A 17227-nucleotide genomic window follows, 5' to 3' on the forward strand; every position below is an offset into this window, starting at 1 on the left:
TATACTTTATAGATGGGACAAAGCTCAGAATGACAACATAGTTAAGACCAATTTGTATATTGGTAGGTAAATACACCCTTCTTACACATTATTATGAGGTACTTACCATGCTGTTTGGACATGGGAAAAACATCTTAGTGAAAGTTTAGATTCTTGACAGACTTTATTCAGTATATGTAATTTTCTATTGCAATATTGATATATATTGTGATAGCATACATTATTTTATGGAAAATCAATTGAGAAAATGTTAATGAATTAAATAATTCAATAGTTTTGGGCTAATCCAGTAAGTTAAATGCCTGCCAGTATTGCCATCAAACAGCCCTGCTCATTTATTTGCAGCATTGCCCACAATGGCCTTATATACACCCAGAGATATTAAAGAGATAGATACCTCAATATAAACAGTATGTACCATGAGCCCATTGATAGCACTGGTTTGGTAAATTTCTGAGACATAATTTCTACAATATAAAAGGAGTGAGATATATACCTCATATTATATTAATCACACTTAGTGGGAACTCGTGTTTTTTCCTAAAGAACTCTTTTTCCCATCTAACCTTTAACTCCTACATAATTCTGTTATCTAATATGTAATATATTTGTGTTGGAGATTTTGTGTTGTATTATTCATTCCTTGTCCCTCCCTTTGCTGTATTCACTCAACCTGGAGCCACTGTTACCCTCGGCTTTGATGAGTCATACAGAATGAGTACACTTTATATGGCAAGGAAAAAAATAAATGCCTGCTTTATAGCTTTCAATAGATAGAGAGGGTATACACATCATTCTAGACAGATGGGGACTTCTGCATGGTCATTTCCTCAAGTCTTTGTGATGAATTGCTAATACAGTATAAGAGTCTTTCAGATAAACACAAGGCTGTGCTGGAAATGCTTGACATCAAATGCAGTGCTCAGTGATGTGGCACTGTCTGCTTCTCAGGGACATGCAGCAGTGCAGAGCGGGCTCTCTATGGTGTCTTGTGTGTCACTGACGATTCATTCTGCCAAATACGGTAAATACTATGGGTGTGGATCCTCAACATGCATTTTTAGCAGGCGAGGACAACAAGTTGGCCAGCTGACTGTTGCTATGCAACAATGGGAAACTTAAATGGATTCCTTGTGCCATGCCTCAAAATAACCTTAAAAACAAAGTGTTTGTTGAACAAATGCATAGTTTGTATTATGAAACAAAATGCATGTTGTTGGTTTGTACTCTGGATGCATGTGGTAAGGCTTCTCTGCATCACAGTAATGTTCTTTAATGTTAAAACTGTGCATCTTTTAGTGGAGGGCCGTGCTGTTGTAGCAACCATCTGTTGGTTTCCAAGTCTCTGTGTTGTCAGCTGCTTTGTACTTTGTGTTGACTGATTATTTGTCATGTATGTTCTGTCAGTAGTCCCCTTTCAACAAAATAACATTTAACGATTCAAAACCATTCTTTAAAGCCCTGTTTTGAAGTTTATTATTGAAGTTTAATTGCTCTCAAAGTCATTTATCTTTTTAATCCGGAAGAGAAACACATTTGAAGAAAGTTAAGTACTTTGCAAACTCACCAAATGATACAGAATAATAGGGATGCAACAAACGATTATTTGTGATGTAACTCAAGTGCGACATTTTCTTGTTAAAAGGCTGCTGGCATTTCAGTTATATCCATACATCAGTTTGTTACACACACACTGTAAAATTCTAGTTTGAAATGAGCCTCAACCTAAGACTGAAGTGAGTTTTCTCTTTTGGTGATCATACGTGTTTGTCTGACTGCCATGCCGGATCTATAGATGTTGATCTGGTCCCCAGAAGTGACACACAAACCTGGTAAATGCTAACTTCATGACTTACACAAGCTATATGAATGCAGTTTAATTATTTTTTGCAAATTACCACTTTTCGTATGATAGTTCTTCCTGTGATGATCTGATTGATGGATTGTTTTTTCCCCTTGTTGTTGCAGGTGACCCTCAGTGATTGACCGATGTGTGACACTGTGGAGAACCATTTGCCTCTCCCAGTGGAGATCTGAGTTCTGGGACACTGAGGTAAGCACAGGGGGCATCAACAACATGCCTCTCAAACTCCCTTATATTTTGTATTTTATTGATACTCATGATCACCTGAATCGGGAATTTCTTGAATTTATTTTTTGCCTTGGTGCTACAAAAATCAATTTCTCATTTACAGTGTTATACATGTTGTTCTTTCTACCGAGATGCTGTCATCCATTTCTTACCACCGATAGCTGATAGCAAACTGCATGTTTGTCTGAACAGTTGTAACATGGTGCAGACTAATTCTTTATGTGAAATTCTTAGGTGTGCACGTTATTTTAGTATACATAGATTGATAGATTGTCATAAAATGTTACTTTTTAAAATGACTATGTATCAGTCTGACTTATGATGCCAGAAACTGCAAATTAAATTTAAATGTGAGCTGTTGACAATTCTTCCCCTGATGATCTGATCTATGGATAATTTTTTCTTTAATGTTGCAGTTACAGATGTTTTTATCAAGAATAAGCACATGTGTATTGCTCTGGTTTTATGTTTCCACTTTTATAGGTCTTCTTTGTGAAATTAAACCAAAAAAGCAACAAAACAAAACACAATGGGCTCTCACTCTAAGCGTTATGGGGCTACTGACATATGGAGGATAACAACAACAAATTTTGACATCTTATGTTTCACATCTTACATTCTCAGATTGTAATTGTGGTGGTGTAGCAGCTCATCCCTTACCTGCCACTTAAAGCATCCCCCTGTTTTATATGCATCATGAGCGCAATATAGTCTAAGTTGTTTTTACAAAAGGGACATTTCTCATTGGTGAATATTTGCCATTACCTAAAAGTCACTTGACCCATGGTAACTGATAAGCCTGCCCTGCTGATGGAGAATTTTACTTCAGCGAGTCTTTGACAGTTTGACAAGCCAGAAGAAATGAACGAGTCAGCTTTTCATGAAGGGCTGAACAAGCTTACTAAATGGAGGCTTTCAATTCACACGCTCAGATTTAAGGACTGTGCTCACACAAAATATTTCACTCATTCAGATCGTCATCTGCTGTGAGCAGTGAACATGATCTCTGTCTCCACCAGCCTCACAGCAAATCCGATATCTTGCTCCTCTAAGCCTTTTTTGTAACATTTTAAGGCTTATCTGCACCATTCAGAGAGTCACACATCATTTTATGTTGGATTTGGTTTAAGACAGTAATACTGGTGTGAAATACTGAAGTGCCTTTAAACTGTTACAGGGTACAGTAGGTAGTCCCAAGATAAAAGTTTGCAATATTGCAATATTAAAAATGAGAGAAACATAGAGAATGAGAAATGTAAATCCAGAGAGGCCTTAGAGCTTGTGCAAATTTTCTGGTTGTAATGATTTGGGTGTACCAAATGAGATTAACCAGGGGTGTGTCGACATTATGGCCTACTGTGGCAGTGAGCATTAAGACTGTGCACATGCACACAGTTTTTTTACATAGTTTTGGAAAGGAATAGTGTGTGGACATCTTATAAGTAGGGGTTGCTGAGTCTGACAAAGTCTGTGTATGCATATTCCCAATTTTGTGCCTCCACAGCTTTTTACTCTTGAATCTAAACAGTTTTATACGTCTTAACTCCTTAACTCTGGATAACTGTCTGAATAATCTCTTGTGGTCTGAGTTCATTCAGCTCTGTTTACTTGCACGTGTCAGAAAGTTAACCAGGGACACTGACCCAGATACAGCTGCAATGAGTTTATTTACAACACTCTTCTGTCACATGTCACATACTGTGGGAGCACTTTTGTGTCAAAGGAAACACAAGGCAGACTGTGATCACTACTTAAAATTACAGTGTGAAGGTGTAAGCTTTGACGAAATAGCTAATTGCTCACCAGTCTAATTATCTTTTGTCTAGACTGTGTCATCTGTGCAACAGTACAAATAACATGTCACCTGTAATCACAAATATGTTCTTGTCTAACAGTACGTGTTACCATGATTAAGTACCATGGCGTACTGCTATGCCAGCAACATCGCCGTCACATCCACAGTATTTGATAAAAAGCTGAGGTAACTGTCTTACAGCATGCAGATAACAGAATCAGTGTGTTGGTTCAGAAGAACTTTACAATCAGCCAGCTGAGGCTGTTGCCTGAAATGTTAAGTGGGATCTTCCCACTTTGAAATGGGAATAAATTGAGTTAGTCCTAATCCCTAATCCCATCAACTCAAACCCACAACAAGTTTATGACCCACACAGTTTTTCTAAGGGCAAGGGCTCCGAACACAGGTGACAGAAGTAAGAAACCAAACTCGTGTCTGAAAACTACACTCTGATAGGGTTTTTACACTGGATTTGTATGTGAAGGACATGTATCTGTAATATTTTACCATCTGGTAGCTGCAGCAACAGTATAGCTCAGGTTTTGTTTCTTTGCCATTCTTTTGCTCTTGGCTTTCTTAAAGGCTAACCATGGTAGCTCAATCATGACAATCTTTTGGCATTTATGGTGAGATATAACCTAACTCTAAAATTACATAAGCATTGTGCATCTGTCATTTTGGCAGCTTGACACACTATGTCTCTTACGTCACCTACAGTCTGTATCCAAACTCTCACTGGACTCTGTGGCTGTTCCACCTCTCTACCAATCTACACACACACACACACACACACACACACATACACACACGTGCTGAGACACATGCCTCCTTCATAGCTAGCCTTTTTTATGGGATAATTAATGAGAATATATTTTCCATGGGATGAAGTCTGAAGGAGAAATGGCTTTTCATTTTTGGGCAGTTAATTTTAGCGGCTGGATACAGAGAACAAGACCAGGGATAACAGTGTGCCTGTAGCCTGAGGTCAGAATATGTTTGAGGAAAACTAGGGACTAACTGTCTTGTTATCTCATCTCTCGATGTATTATGAATAAAATGTGTATTAACATTTAGGAAATTCAGATCTCTAGCTTTCTATCACTGCAAACTTTAAAGATATTAGAGCAATCATTTTTCAATTAATTTTTTAAAAGTAGGGTTTTTATTGGGTTTTTGCAAGGCTTTGTTTTTAACATCACTAGATATTAGATCAGTGTTAAGCTGCCCTGCAAGGTTTTGTGTCTGTTTTTTATAATATTTCATATTGCACATGAGGACCAAATAAGACTTGCTTGGCCTCGTAAGATTTGAATTGTCAAGGGAAAGCCCATATGACTGCATGTTTTGGTTCATGTTCATGTCATCACTTATCCATGGTGACAGGTGAGGCCACTGAGGTGGCTCCTTTTATGTAACAGTGTGGCCAGCATCATAGCTTCCACACTCAAAGGTGTTAAAGGACAATGCTGGTGTTTTTACATGTTTTATTTACAGCAACTCATGTACAATGAACATTACTGTTGACCACTTTCCGAAGCATACCATAATTTTTTTATTACTAATTACTGTTGACCATGCAGGAAATGGTTTGTGTTTATTTAAATTTGCAAGACTTTAAACATGTAATCCATCTTAGTGAACATTTAGTTTCCTTTATTTTCAAAATGGCTGCCTATTTAGAGTAAAGGCATTATAAAATGTATCCTTTGGAAAATGGTTGGCACTTATATGAAGTACATGTGCTTGGAAAATGGTAAATGGGCTCAACCATGGAAAAGCACTGATATTGCCCTTCATCATGTCATTTAATTTGAATAAGTACTCTCCTGCTTTCTCCTGATTCTCTTCCTCTAACTGTTTGCTTTGCTTCTCTTCAACTCTGACCCCACCCATATCTCTTCCTCTCTCCCTCTGTCCTCTGTGTTTCTCTGTCCACCAGGCATCTGAGGGGGGGTCTCTGTGGAAGATGCTGGGTTCAGAGCGCGGTGTTGTTGAAGAATGGCTCTCAGAATTCAAGGTAAAGGCCCTCCTCTCCTCTGTTCTCCATCATGACACATGTCAATGAAATATTCTCCTGGAGGCATGTTTTCCAGAGAAACCACACACTGTGGGTGTAATAACTGAGATGAAAGACAGCCTTGAGCGTGCAAGTTTGTGCAAGTCAACATTTCAGCCCTTCTAAATTTGATTTAGTGGATGCAAGTAAGAAATGTTGTCACTTTAGGACAATTAAGACTTAGGGTCAGCTCTACTTTGATCATTGTACTTTTTCCGGTTTGAGCTCAACACAAACTGTACCTGAAGAATTTTTCGGTCATCCGTCTCACAGAACACCTAGATTTAATCTGTGAGACATATTTTACATTTATCAGTATCATCATGCTTTTACTGAAACTTGTTTTTGCCTGCATGCATGTAAAGTATGAACAGGCTTTACATACACACAGGCAGTCATTCAGATCACAGTAATCCCTTAGTTTCTATACTCTGAGAACTTGAAAAAACTGTGCAATTCTTGCTATTACCACAGACCTAACCTCCAGTGTCCACCGGTTAGCTTAGCTTGTGTCTGTGAAGCATAGAATTCACTTGTGAATGTATATAATGCAAAACAACTCTAAGCAATATTGGAAATCTGGCTGCTTAAAGACGCTCAGTTTCTGAAACGAGGACAATAGACTCCGGAACCTTACGCAGCGGCATCCAGTGGATCATACAAGTCACACTCATGAAAGATGACCTGAGCCCGTTGAGTCTGAGATGTCCTGAAAGGCCACTGTACATTGAGTATTTGAAATTATCTGTATGCAATCTAGGGAATACAATGGGAAGACGAGCCAAAAATAAGGAATTAGTGTGTAGTGCATTAAGAGGGATGGCAGAGCAAATGTGAAAGAGAAAGAGAGAAGAGGGAGTATGATGAAGAGGGAGGGAAATAGATTGGTATGACTCATTGTGTGAGTGGTGCAGACCAGGCACATTGTGTTCTGTCCTCAAAATGACCATACTTTGGCTGTGCGGAGAGGATATCTCTGCCTTCTGTCATCTGCAGATAAACACACAATCTTGACCATTTAAAGAATTTCACCCCCCAGGATATTGTGAGCCTATCAGATATAATCACTGTGTGACGTTCGGTTTATTATTATGTGATTCCTTTTTCATGAGTGTTTCCATTTTCACTTAACCTTCCTCATTGACTGGCCCAGTCAGTGGATTCTCCACATTTCCCAGAATGCTTTTGAACACTGCCTAAGAGAATAGGCCCTTTTCATCAAGACATTTTGACACATCACAGTAGGAAAGCACAGGTGTAAATAACACAAGTTATGATGGCTGAATTCCGTTTAGCTGCTAGGGTCCTGGTATTGTGCATGCTAGCTCTTTCTAATGCTGTCATGACTTACTGGGACACTTGAATAGAACAGAGCCTTCGTTAATGATATTAGTAACACCTTTTGATTTTCCCAATATGAAAAAGGCATATGGGTGTGAATTTGTGCCACTCAGGTGTGGGTCATCATCTAGGTGGTGAGAGTGATAGTAATAACATAGCGTGAGGTTTCCAATAGACCAAAAAGATGGTCTATTTGGACAGCTGCTGGTGGAGACGTTGGTCTGTCTGCCTCTTCTATGATGGATTTATTTCTAAATGATTATTGAACATTGATGTGAACGCTTTATCACCGTACACACCCATACAGATGTTTTCAATCACTCTGGCTCATTAGACCTTTCATCAGGTTGAAGTTAGGTGGAGCTTTGGTGGAATGAGTGAACAAGGGAGTGATTTCAGACACAGCTAACAGGTGCAACAAAATGCTTGTACAAACTACAATTGATTGACATCTCGTCATCGTTTTTTTATTTTAAAAATGCTGTTTCCTATGCATATAATAATGGTGACTATTTGGAGGGATACAAGGGAAAATGATGCATGAGCCTTATGTGTCATACCTCTAGTCTGAAGTGAAGTGACGTGAAATGTAAAAATTGTGTGCAATTGCTCAGCAAACCTCCCTTTCTCCTCGCTCCAGTCCTTACCAGAAACCCGCATCCCTAGCTACGCCGGCAGCCTTCATCTAAAGAAGTCTCTGGTGCCAGCGCTCTACAGAGTCATCCAGGACCCCAACAATGAGGTGACACACGGAGGGCACACACACACACACACACACATACAGAGAGTCCCAAGTATGGTTGTTTTTAGCACAAGGAAATGTGTTTCTTGTGACTCACATGATGTAGTCTCAGTTGGCAGTGAGCAAGAAAATGACACACAACTGCGTCTGCAGGCTACACATCCACACTAAAACACAAGCACACTGTACTGTGGGAGAGTGTGATGAACGGGCACAGTGCCAGCCACATTACCTGTGAAATGGCACACAGTGTTCCCTACACGCGCGCGCACACAGCATTTTGACAGACTGAAACATCTACGGCCCACACTGGGAAAGCTACGTGCATAGTCATAGATGCAAACACGGATATATAAACAGACTTGTGTTGTGTCTCAATTTGTGTTCTTCCGTACTTAAACTTGCTATTTTGAGTGCATAAGTGGGTTCACACTGACAATTGGCAAAATGCAGTACACTATGAGTACCCTGATGGTGTACTCATAACGGTCAAAAGTTGAGTGTGGAATGTTGGCCACTTCTCACCCTCAAAGGTCGCCATCATGGCTACGTAGCAGAAAGGTAGGGGGGGACCACCAAACAACATACCGGTACATATTCAGCCAGTAGGATGAGGACACGTCGTTGGCGCAGATGGCGGTGCATTTTCCACCTTGTGTGAAACGGGGCACACACAAGCAAGTAAAAGTAAAATCATGTTCACTTTTATTCAGTTTTAATACAATTGTCACGTGAGTAAACAAGCCGGCAGATATTTTGGCAGTCGACAATCGCAGTCAAATATTGGCGGAAATGCTCTGTCCGGTTGCAATTTGCCATTTAAAAGAAGAAGCGGTCAAATGTTGCGATTGTCATTTCCGGTATGTGCACAACAGTCATGTTCGATTTGAGACAACACTACCCTGTCGAAATTCAAGTTAGTACATAGTGTACACAGTGTACTACATGGAAGTGTACTAACAGAAGTATCCAAATTGAAACACAGCATTGATTTATTAGATGTGCTGCAACACACAAGCACCTCACTGTTTTTTAAGGCACAGGTGTTTCCTGTACCGCCATTTTCTCTTTAAAGGACCTAATGACACAATTTTTTAGCAAAGGCCTGAGGCACTCACTGAGACAAGACTTTAATTTCACTCTAATGACACACTTGGTGCCTCCAATTCTCTTTCCCACTCTTTTTTCCCCCCGCTCTTTCATGGTCGAACTTGGGTGTCAAGCGAGAGAGAGAGAGAGAGACTTGACTGTTGCATATCTTTTGCTGATGACATGGAGGGCCAAATGCCTTGCCAAGTTCATTAATGAGTTGCTGCTTATTTTAGGGTCAGCCACAGTACAGCGCACACACACACACACACTTACACAGTAGTGCTGTGTGGACACTCACTTCACTGACCCCTGGACAGTATAAACACATTGGCTCAGCTGGCTCCCCAGAGACTACATCTGACCAGACTTCCATTGTAGTGATTTATCCCCTCTGCTCCTACACACCTCCTACTATTGACCGGCAGCAAAACTTTCCCTCCATCTGTCCATCTCGTTGTTATAGTCAGGATGACATTCATTCATGTTTTGAAATAAGAGCTGTGAAGCAAAGATACTGTCTCAATGCATTTCAGACGAGAGAGTTTGGAAAGAATGGGATTTTATCTCATCTCCTCCTCCTCCACCTGGTCCTGTACTTATTTTTGGGTTTTTCTATCACCACAGGCATACGTTAATGTTCATTTGATGAATTTGAAAAAAGGCAGATCACTTATATGATATAACAAGTTTCTTGAAATAAGTCCACAGCAAAAAGACATTACCATTATCGTACATTAACCAATGTTTCTACTTGTTCGAAAGTGATGAAAAGAGTCACTGCTTGTTGAAAATTTAGCAAGATGGTAATTAGTTGCTGGACTGTGGTCAGTTTTCATCATAACCCCATTAATCCAACCCATCAGCCGTATTGTATTTCCACTAGGGTCATAGACCACTAGACCTGTACTTTTGTATTGACTTGCATTTACTTATGCCCCCTCCCCAATCCAGCTACTGGAGCCTGTGTGCCACCAACTGTTTGAGCTGTACCGGAGCTCTGAAGACCGCCTGCGCCGCTTCACCCTGCAGTTCTTGCCTGAGCTGGTGTGGGTATATCTGCGTGTCACGGCCAGCAGGGATCGCCAGAGCAATGGGTGCATCGAGGCCCTCCTCCTGGGCATCTATAACCTGGTGGGTGTCAGATCTCTTGGGTGTAGTGGGGCATGAATGGTAATGGCAAGACCTTGTACAACATGTACATTTGAGGCAATTAATTCTAAACATGCTCACTGTGAGATATATTTCTGTGTGCCATTTTGCATCTCCAATTCAAAGTATCCATACGGTTACTACGAAGGATGCAAAATCGCAACCGCAAAGTGGCTGCAGAAAAGGAGCTGTAACATAAAAGGATCAGTAAAGAATAAGAAAATGAATATCATCCCACCTATCATGATGGATGATTGTCCTTTACTTGCATTGTGTGTGCAGACGTGTTCCACAGAGAAACAGTGACTGCAAACATCATCTAGGTGAAGTGTCCTTTAGAAACCCTGAATCCCTACAGCTTGAAGGATGTTGCCCTGTAACTGACCCTGACAGAGAATCACAACATTGTTATCACCATCATTATGGTCATAAATGGCCAGCAGGGATGGCCACAGTGTCCAAATTTCTGCAGTTGAACTAATCTCTTTAAACATATAATGTGATAATTGGCTAACCAGGATGGCTATTATATTGCCGCATCAGTGTCAGTTGACAAAGAAAGCCTTGTTTTGTCCACAACTCTCAACTCTGTTTAGAACTCATTCCACTTATACATTATTGATATAAGAGCCTCAGTGTCATACTTTGAGTATTGCATAATAGTTTATGCAAATTTGTTACAGGTTGATATGGATGAATATAGGTAGGTATGATATTTTTAATGGATTAAAAATAATGGATGGTTAATGGATAGACCCAGGGTAGATTGCATCACCAGGAAACACCCTTGGGGAAATGGGCTAAGAGCTAGAGAATATCAATAGAAAGAGCTCCATGTAAGCCAGCACAGCTAAAGGTATATCCTTGTATAATTTATTCCTCTGTATCTATACCACTCCGCACACACACACACACACACACTGTACATGCTCATAGACCTCGTGCCTATGGTCACTGACAAGTGAGCTCTGATAAACAGCTTTGCTCTCAGCGGTCCCATCAGATATTCAGAGATATACTGCTAGCCAGTGAAGGGCAGGCCAAGGCCTGAACCAAAGAGTACAATCAGGGAGAATGGGAGATAAAAGGGATAAAAGCCTTTTTGGTACCACATACCAAAACCTAAATTATGGATGCTTGGACAGGTGGATGGATAAACTGATGTTTCTTTGCATTAATCTACTTGCAGTGGCCTCACACAGCCAGAAAATAAAAATCTGAACACTTTGATCAGCACATGTGGGGGGGGGAACAAAAGACAGTTGCAATTAAAGCACATTTATCCATATTTAATGATATAAGGAAAACTCCCCCATCTTCCACATTTGCCATAAATTATACAGATAAAACTGAGGAATGTTATACATCCAGAGAAAACATGATTATTTCTGTCTCTCAGTCAGTTAACAATGCCTCCTATGCTCACATGTAGTAAAAACTATTGCTTTGATAACTCTTACAAACCACTTGAATCCTCCTCAGCCGCACATAATTGGTTTACAGTGCAAAGTAGGAATAACAAGTGCTTTCTACCAAATGAAAAATGCTCAACTTTACGTCTCTGCGAACGTACTTCATTATTATTGTGACTGCGATTGTGACTGGTGGAGATAATCAGGCATTACTTTTAGAAATGGCATCCATTTCAGGCACTCATTAATCTTTTGTGTTATGTAACACAGTGTGAAATTGGAATTGAGTGGTGAGTTTGCTGGCAGTGACATTTAATCTGTCAGTGTCAATAACATGTACCAGCAGAATGGTTTTACGCTAGCTCAACAGCATCAGGGACAGTGAATTGTACAGCATTTGTTAACCGTATGCTACTAAATGCTTTCCACAGTACACAGAGAAGGGCTGGGTTAAGTTACAGAGGTAGAAATCTGAATTCACCTCAGACATGTACTGATTCTCAATATAAATGAGCATCAAACACCAGACTGTTTTTTAAAAAAAAAAACTGAAAAAACATCCTCCATTCATTTAATGACCCAGCTTTTCTGTCTCTTCCTCCCTGTCTTTGGTTTTGCAGGAGATCGTGGACAAAGACGGCAACAGCAAGCTCCTCTCTTTCACAATCCCATCTCTGTCCAAACCATCGATATATCATGAGGTGGGGCTCCTATCTGTTCTATCAATCAATGTCATTATCTAACTTTTTATCTCTTTTGATGCTTTTGCCTCCTTCCCAATGACTGTTGGAGCATTAGAGACTTATTTAGGTGGCTATTTGGAAGATGACACCTCCATTTTCATTAACCTCACCTCCAGGGCTTATCCATCTGTGTGTTAAGGTGTCAGTATGCTTCTGATGTCAGAGTGCTGCCATTTTGCTTTGAGCATACCACCACCTTTGGTCCCCCTCTGCCAGAGCCACTTTTCTTATTCTGTGTTAGTCTAATTTTGAAAACATTTAGCATGAAAGGTTTGACAGGCCAACAAGGAAGAACTAGCCAGGAATAAATCCTTTACAGTTTGCACTTTTTGCTATTTTTTTTAATTTCAAAATGAGTTAACTTTGCTTTTCACTCATCTTTTATTTTATTTTAGTCACTCTCTCTGTCATGCTGGGTTTGTGCAAACAACCCCCCAACTTCTGACCTGACTTCTAAAACAGGGCACAGTATTGACCATTGTGTTGAGCTGGAATTCATTAGCAAGGTGTTTAACAGGACATGCTGACCTAGGACCATTTACTAAGGGCAGAAAGAAGTGTGTCTTGTTGGCCAGTTTTTTTTTTCTGCTTCCCAAAGCAGAGCAAAGAGCGTACGGTATATTTTCGTACAGTATGACTGCCCTCAGTGGGTGCTAGTGTGTGAGTGTTAGTGAGTGTTGAAGAGACTACAGTGTGTGGCGTTAGCTGAGGGCGATTTATCGCTGTAATTACAAGCTTGAGAGGCTCGTTCCTCCATGCTGAGAGAATGAAGAAAACATGGAGGCGGGGTGGGGGGGTTTGTGCATGTGTGTGCGTGAATCACAACAAGCTTCCTAGGCTGTAGCATGGCTCTGTACATCACGTGGCCTTATCCCCAGGCCTCCTGCATTAGCAAACACTCCAGTCTCTCTTTTTGAATTAATCCATCCTCCCATCCTTCTCTGCTCAGAATAAGATACTTAGGACAGAATATCAGTTCAGTTTAGGGGTGACTTTTGCTCTGCACACCATCATTACGAAGTGGTCTTTAGATTTAGATTTAGATTCCACTCAGTCATTGGTTCACTTTTGCAGTCATCACCTGTGCCACTTCATTTTTCCATTTTACTCATGGAAGAAAGAGAAGATTTAAGATTTGTCTTAAATCAAATTAAATGCTGATGAACCCAGTATTTGTGGTGTGAGGCCACCCAGCTGTCATGGCACTGAAAGCAGTGAGTTCTGCTCTAGAGACACATAATGTATCATTATGACTGAGGTCAGATGACTGACAAATACATTTCTTCGTAGTTGAAGACAGTGAGATGTCTGCCGGTTTCCCCCAAGAAATTGTTTAGCAGAGGTCCTGACAAATCTCGTCTCATGATCAGTTTAGTTAGTAGATGACGGCCTAAATGAGTGCCTGACTCATTAAAGTAATTTGATGTGTGAAATAACACCTCGACCTAGAGTTTGGCAGAGGTCCAGTAGTAATATCATTCCACTGTAATCAAATGTGAACACTAGCAGAGACCCCAGTTTGTTAATCAACAACTTGAAGGGCACAGCAGCTTGTCTGCGCTTGCTAGAATGCAACATCATCACTCCCGATATACTAGCATTTTGTAAAAGTGTTTAATTAATTTTTGTGTGTGTGTGTAGCCTTCTAGCCTGGGGTCCATGGCTTTGACAGAGGGGGCTCTCTGTCAACATGACCTGATCAGAGTGGTGTACAGCGGCCTCCACCCTCAGAGAGAGACCTTCACAGCTCAGAACAGGTACTACTCTGACTCCACCAGCTCTTACCAAAGAGGGAATAATTTGAAACGCAGAAGAAACGTCACAAAAGAGATTCAATTGCAGCAGTTTAGAGACATTGTGCTGGGTGTAGCATACTGAATGAGTCACCAGAGAGTGAAACCTTTGTTGCTTTTTGGATACAGAGAAATGGCAGCACTTTAGGCTCTTTCAGTAAACACAGGTGGCACTACCATAATGTCATTCTCTCTCATTTATTAATTTTTTTTTAATAACAAAATAGATTATTTTACCTCACAACCCATAAGATGCAAATGACCTTTTAAGACAGTCAGAGCATAACCCTCTACTCTCATTCAGCCTCCTCTGCCCAGACTCAGCAGGCCTGAAAGCTTTTTTGGCTCTCACATTTTCTCTGCTGCTGTGGATGAATGACAATCTTAGCATAGTAATGAAGCATGCTGGACTCCTGCCAGAAAATGGTCTGCTGCTGCTGCACTGAAATGAGCTGAGTTTCACTTTGTACATGTGTTTGTTTGCAGTGACACATGCGCACAGACAGATACACATCTGAACTATCAAAACTGATAATGTAAGGGCAGCACAGATAACACTGGTCATCCTGCGTGTTGTCCACAGCTCTTGGCTATGATGAGCATAGAGCGTCATAAATACACTCAGCAGGGCCAGGCATCATAGCTTGTGTGGAAATGCGTTTATGTGGCAGGGCCTGAGATAGTGTTTATGAGAAGACAGCCCAAAGCTCCTGAGAGGTGCCATCTCATGCCGACTGATGATATACAGCCAGGCCATTTACCTCCTCCCGCGCACAGTCAATTATGGCGCTTACACTTGAGGTCCTCTTCCTCCATCAACACACACACTCCAAAACATACCAAACAGGGATGCACAATACTAAGATTTTGTACCGATATCTGAAAACGGATAATTTCAAGTGGAGAGTTTTGTATTGTTCTCATTTTGATACTACAATTTATCTTTTCAGTGTTATCTATGATGATACTGTAACTATAATGCTTTGTGAAAACGGAACATAAAAAAAAACCTACTGCTTCTGTCCTAATTGATCTCTAAACAATGCACTGTTCTAAGAATCTGCAGTCTGTCAAAGAGATGATGACAAATCACTTCAACTCAAATGTGATATTTATTTTGGCTTTACATTTTTGAACAACTTTGTTCTTGCAGTTTATCTACAGCAGGTAGATTCTTGACAGCTCCATGCAATCTGCTGACTGTTATACTGCTGCGTCAAGTAAAAATGAGACATGAGCATCGCATTTAAACAGAAATGGCCTATTATGGATTTAAGAAAAGCACACTTTTGCACTAGTAGTTAACAGTTGAATCATACACATAAATTGGTGTGATATGTCAGACATAATTCTGATGTCAATTCCAGTACCAATTACTATTGTTTTTATTTTATTTATTCATTCATTAATTTTTATCAACAAAGGTCCCTGGCTGGACTTGAAGTAGGGACGTTGCAATTAAATGGTCAGCACCTCAAACCCCTTAAGCTGAAATTCTCTGAAGACACATAAACATCTTGGCAAACCTACAGAGAGTAGGGTGTTATGGGTGGCCATAGGGCCGCAGAGGAGCCAACACAGACACCTCCCCAAATCTCAAAACACAGCGTTGTGCGGACCTGCACGTCAAGCAAGTTGATTTAAATCCTGTTGGGAGTTGGGTCCTAAGCGGAGAAGAAAACAAACGTAAACATATAAAAGAAACATCCACGCGTATCCGATCACCCTGTGCAGCCCAGAGAAGCATAAATCTAGCTTTAGGCCTCCACAGCTCCCTGGTTATTTTTAAGAAATACTGCCAAATATGGTACAGATACCAATAAATTATCTAAACTATACATTGACATGGTGTGAGCTTAAGGATCATTGCTGCATTATTAGGCTGTGGTTCTACATACAGTACAGTAACTCACAATGAACAAAGCTGCTTAGCCAAGCAGTTTGCTTAGCAGACTATTTTATAGTTCAGAGTTAATAAATTGCTTGAGCAACTCTACATAATCATCTGCAGTAAAGGTGTCAGAGAAATTGGTGGAAAGAATGTTAAACAAAAATGGAAAAGTTGGGTTTTTGCTGAAATCATAGTTTTTGAGAGTTTTTACATCATAACATTCTTGAGTTAATTAGACCCTCATAAGACTCTGTATGACTGTGCCTGATTCAGACTGTTTTATGGTTGCAGGTTTGAAGTGCTGTGTTTCCTCATGCTCTGCTACAACTCTGCTGTGGTCTACATGCCCCTATCTTCCTATCAGTCAGTCTGCAGAATGAGCTCACGGTGAGGAAAACCTACGTGTAAATATGCGTCTTTTTTGTGTAGTTTTTTCAACGACAGTTTTGTCCTTTCTGTACCCAATTAGTGACCACCCTTCCCTCTTCTACCGCCATTACTTACTCTCCTGAATCTAGCATTAAATCACCTCCTCTACCCTGTAGTCGTACACTGACCTCAATACAGACTGTTCTCGATGCAGGAGGATTTGATAAGTACAATTTCATTAGGGCTCAGTTGTCTGTGATTGGCCAAATGAAAACATCACTGCTGGATACCTGTCTGAGTCTGTCAGTCTTGGAAACACTGAGATGCCCTGGAGTTAGGAGAAAGGATCAATGTGGAATTAACAATTTGAGGCTCTGTAGTGGAGCTGCCGCCCAGTGATTGTTCCACCGCAGCGATTCAGGATATGAAGACTTCCCTACTGTGAGTGAGTAGACAGACAACGCCTGAAGCAAGCTCAGTCTAGACAGACGGCAAACTGTGACTGTGAAGATTTCAGAGCATGAGAACAGCGCTCACTCTTTGAGTGAAGCCTCACTGTGTAGACCCCGAGCACCTGTCATCTAACCTTGCCCGACCTCTACGAGTGTAAAGTAGTTAAAATTGTGCTCCCTTTGCTCACTGTTTGATGTGTTTCCTCTTTTTTTAGTTTAGTGAGGAGGTGACTGATGTTCCCTTTAGTTGCCTGCAGCAGTTAGAGAGAACTTGTGATTTAAACAGTAGAACATCTCTGA

The 17227-nt window shown here is 40.6% G+C and overlaps 1 protein-coding gene across 6 annotated transcripts in view; it reads left to right on the forward strand.

Moving 5' to 3' along the window:
- The window catches only part of LOC122885374 (protein FAM126B-like), a 42279-nt gene that overhangs the window by 13060 nt on the left and 11992 nt on the right, over positions 1 to 17227 (forward strand). For 5 of the 6 annotated variants that reach the window (XM_044216363.1, XM_044216360.1, XM_044216365.1 and 2 more), the window contains exons 2-8: positions 1969 to 2053; positions 5827 to 5904; positions 7925 to 8026; positions 10070 to 10249; positions 12300 to 12380; positions 14064 to 14179; positions 16398 to 16493. In XM_044216363.1, the coding sequence (XP_044072298.1) occupies positions 5854 to 5904; positions 7925 to 8026; positions 10070 to 10249; positions 12300 to 12380; positions 14064 to 14179; positions 16398 to 16493 (626 nt within the window). In that variant the 5' untranslated portion in view covers positions 1969 to 2053; positions 5827 to 5853. Of the gene's footprint in view, positions 1 to 1795; positions 1833 to 1968; positions 2054 to 5826; positions 5905 to 7924; positions 8027 to 10069; positions 10250 to 12299; positions 12381 to 14063; positions 14180 to 16397; positions 16494 to 17227 lie in introns of all 6 variants that reach the window. The other variant, XM_044216361.1, reaches the window with a different exon arrangement.

This window comes from Siniperca chuatsi, linkage group LG12 (assembly GCF_020085105.1).
Source record: "Siniperca chuatsi isolate FFG_IHB_CAS linkage group LG12, ASM2008510v1, whole genome shotgun sequence".
Classification (NCBI taxonomy): Eukaryota; Metazoa; Chordata; class Actinopteri; order Centrarchiformes; family Sinipercidae; genus Siniperca; species Siniperca chuatsi.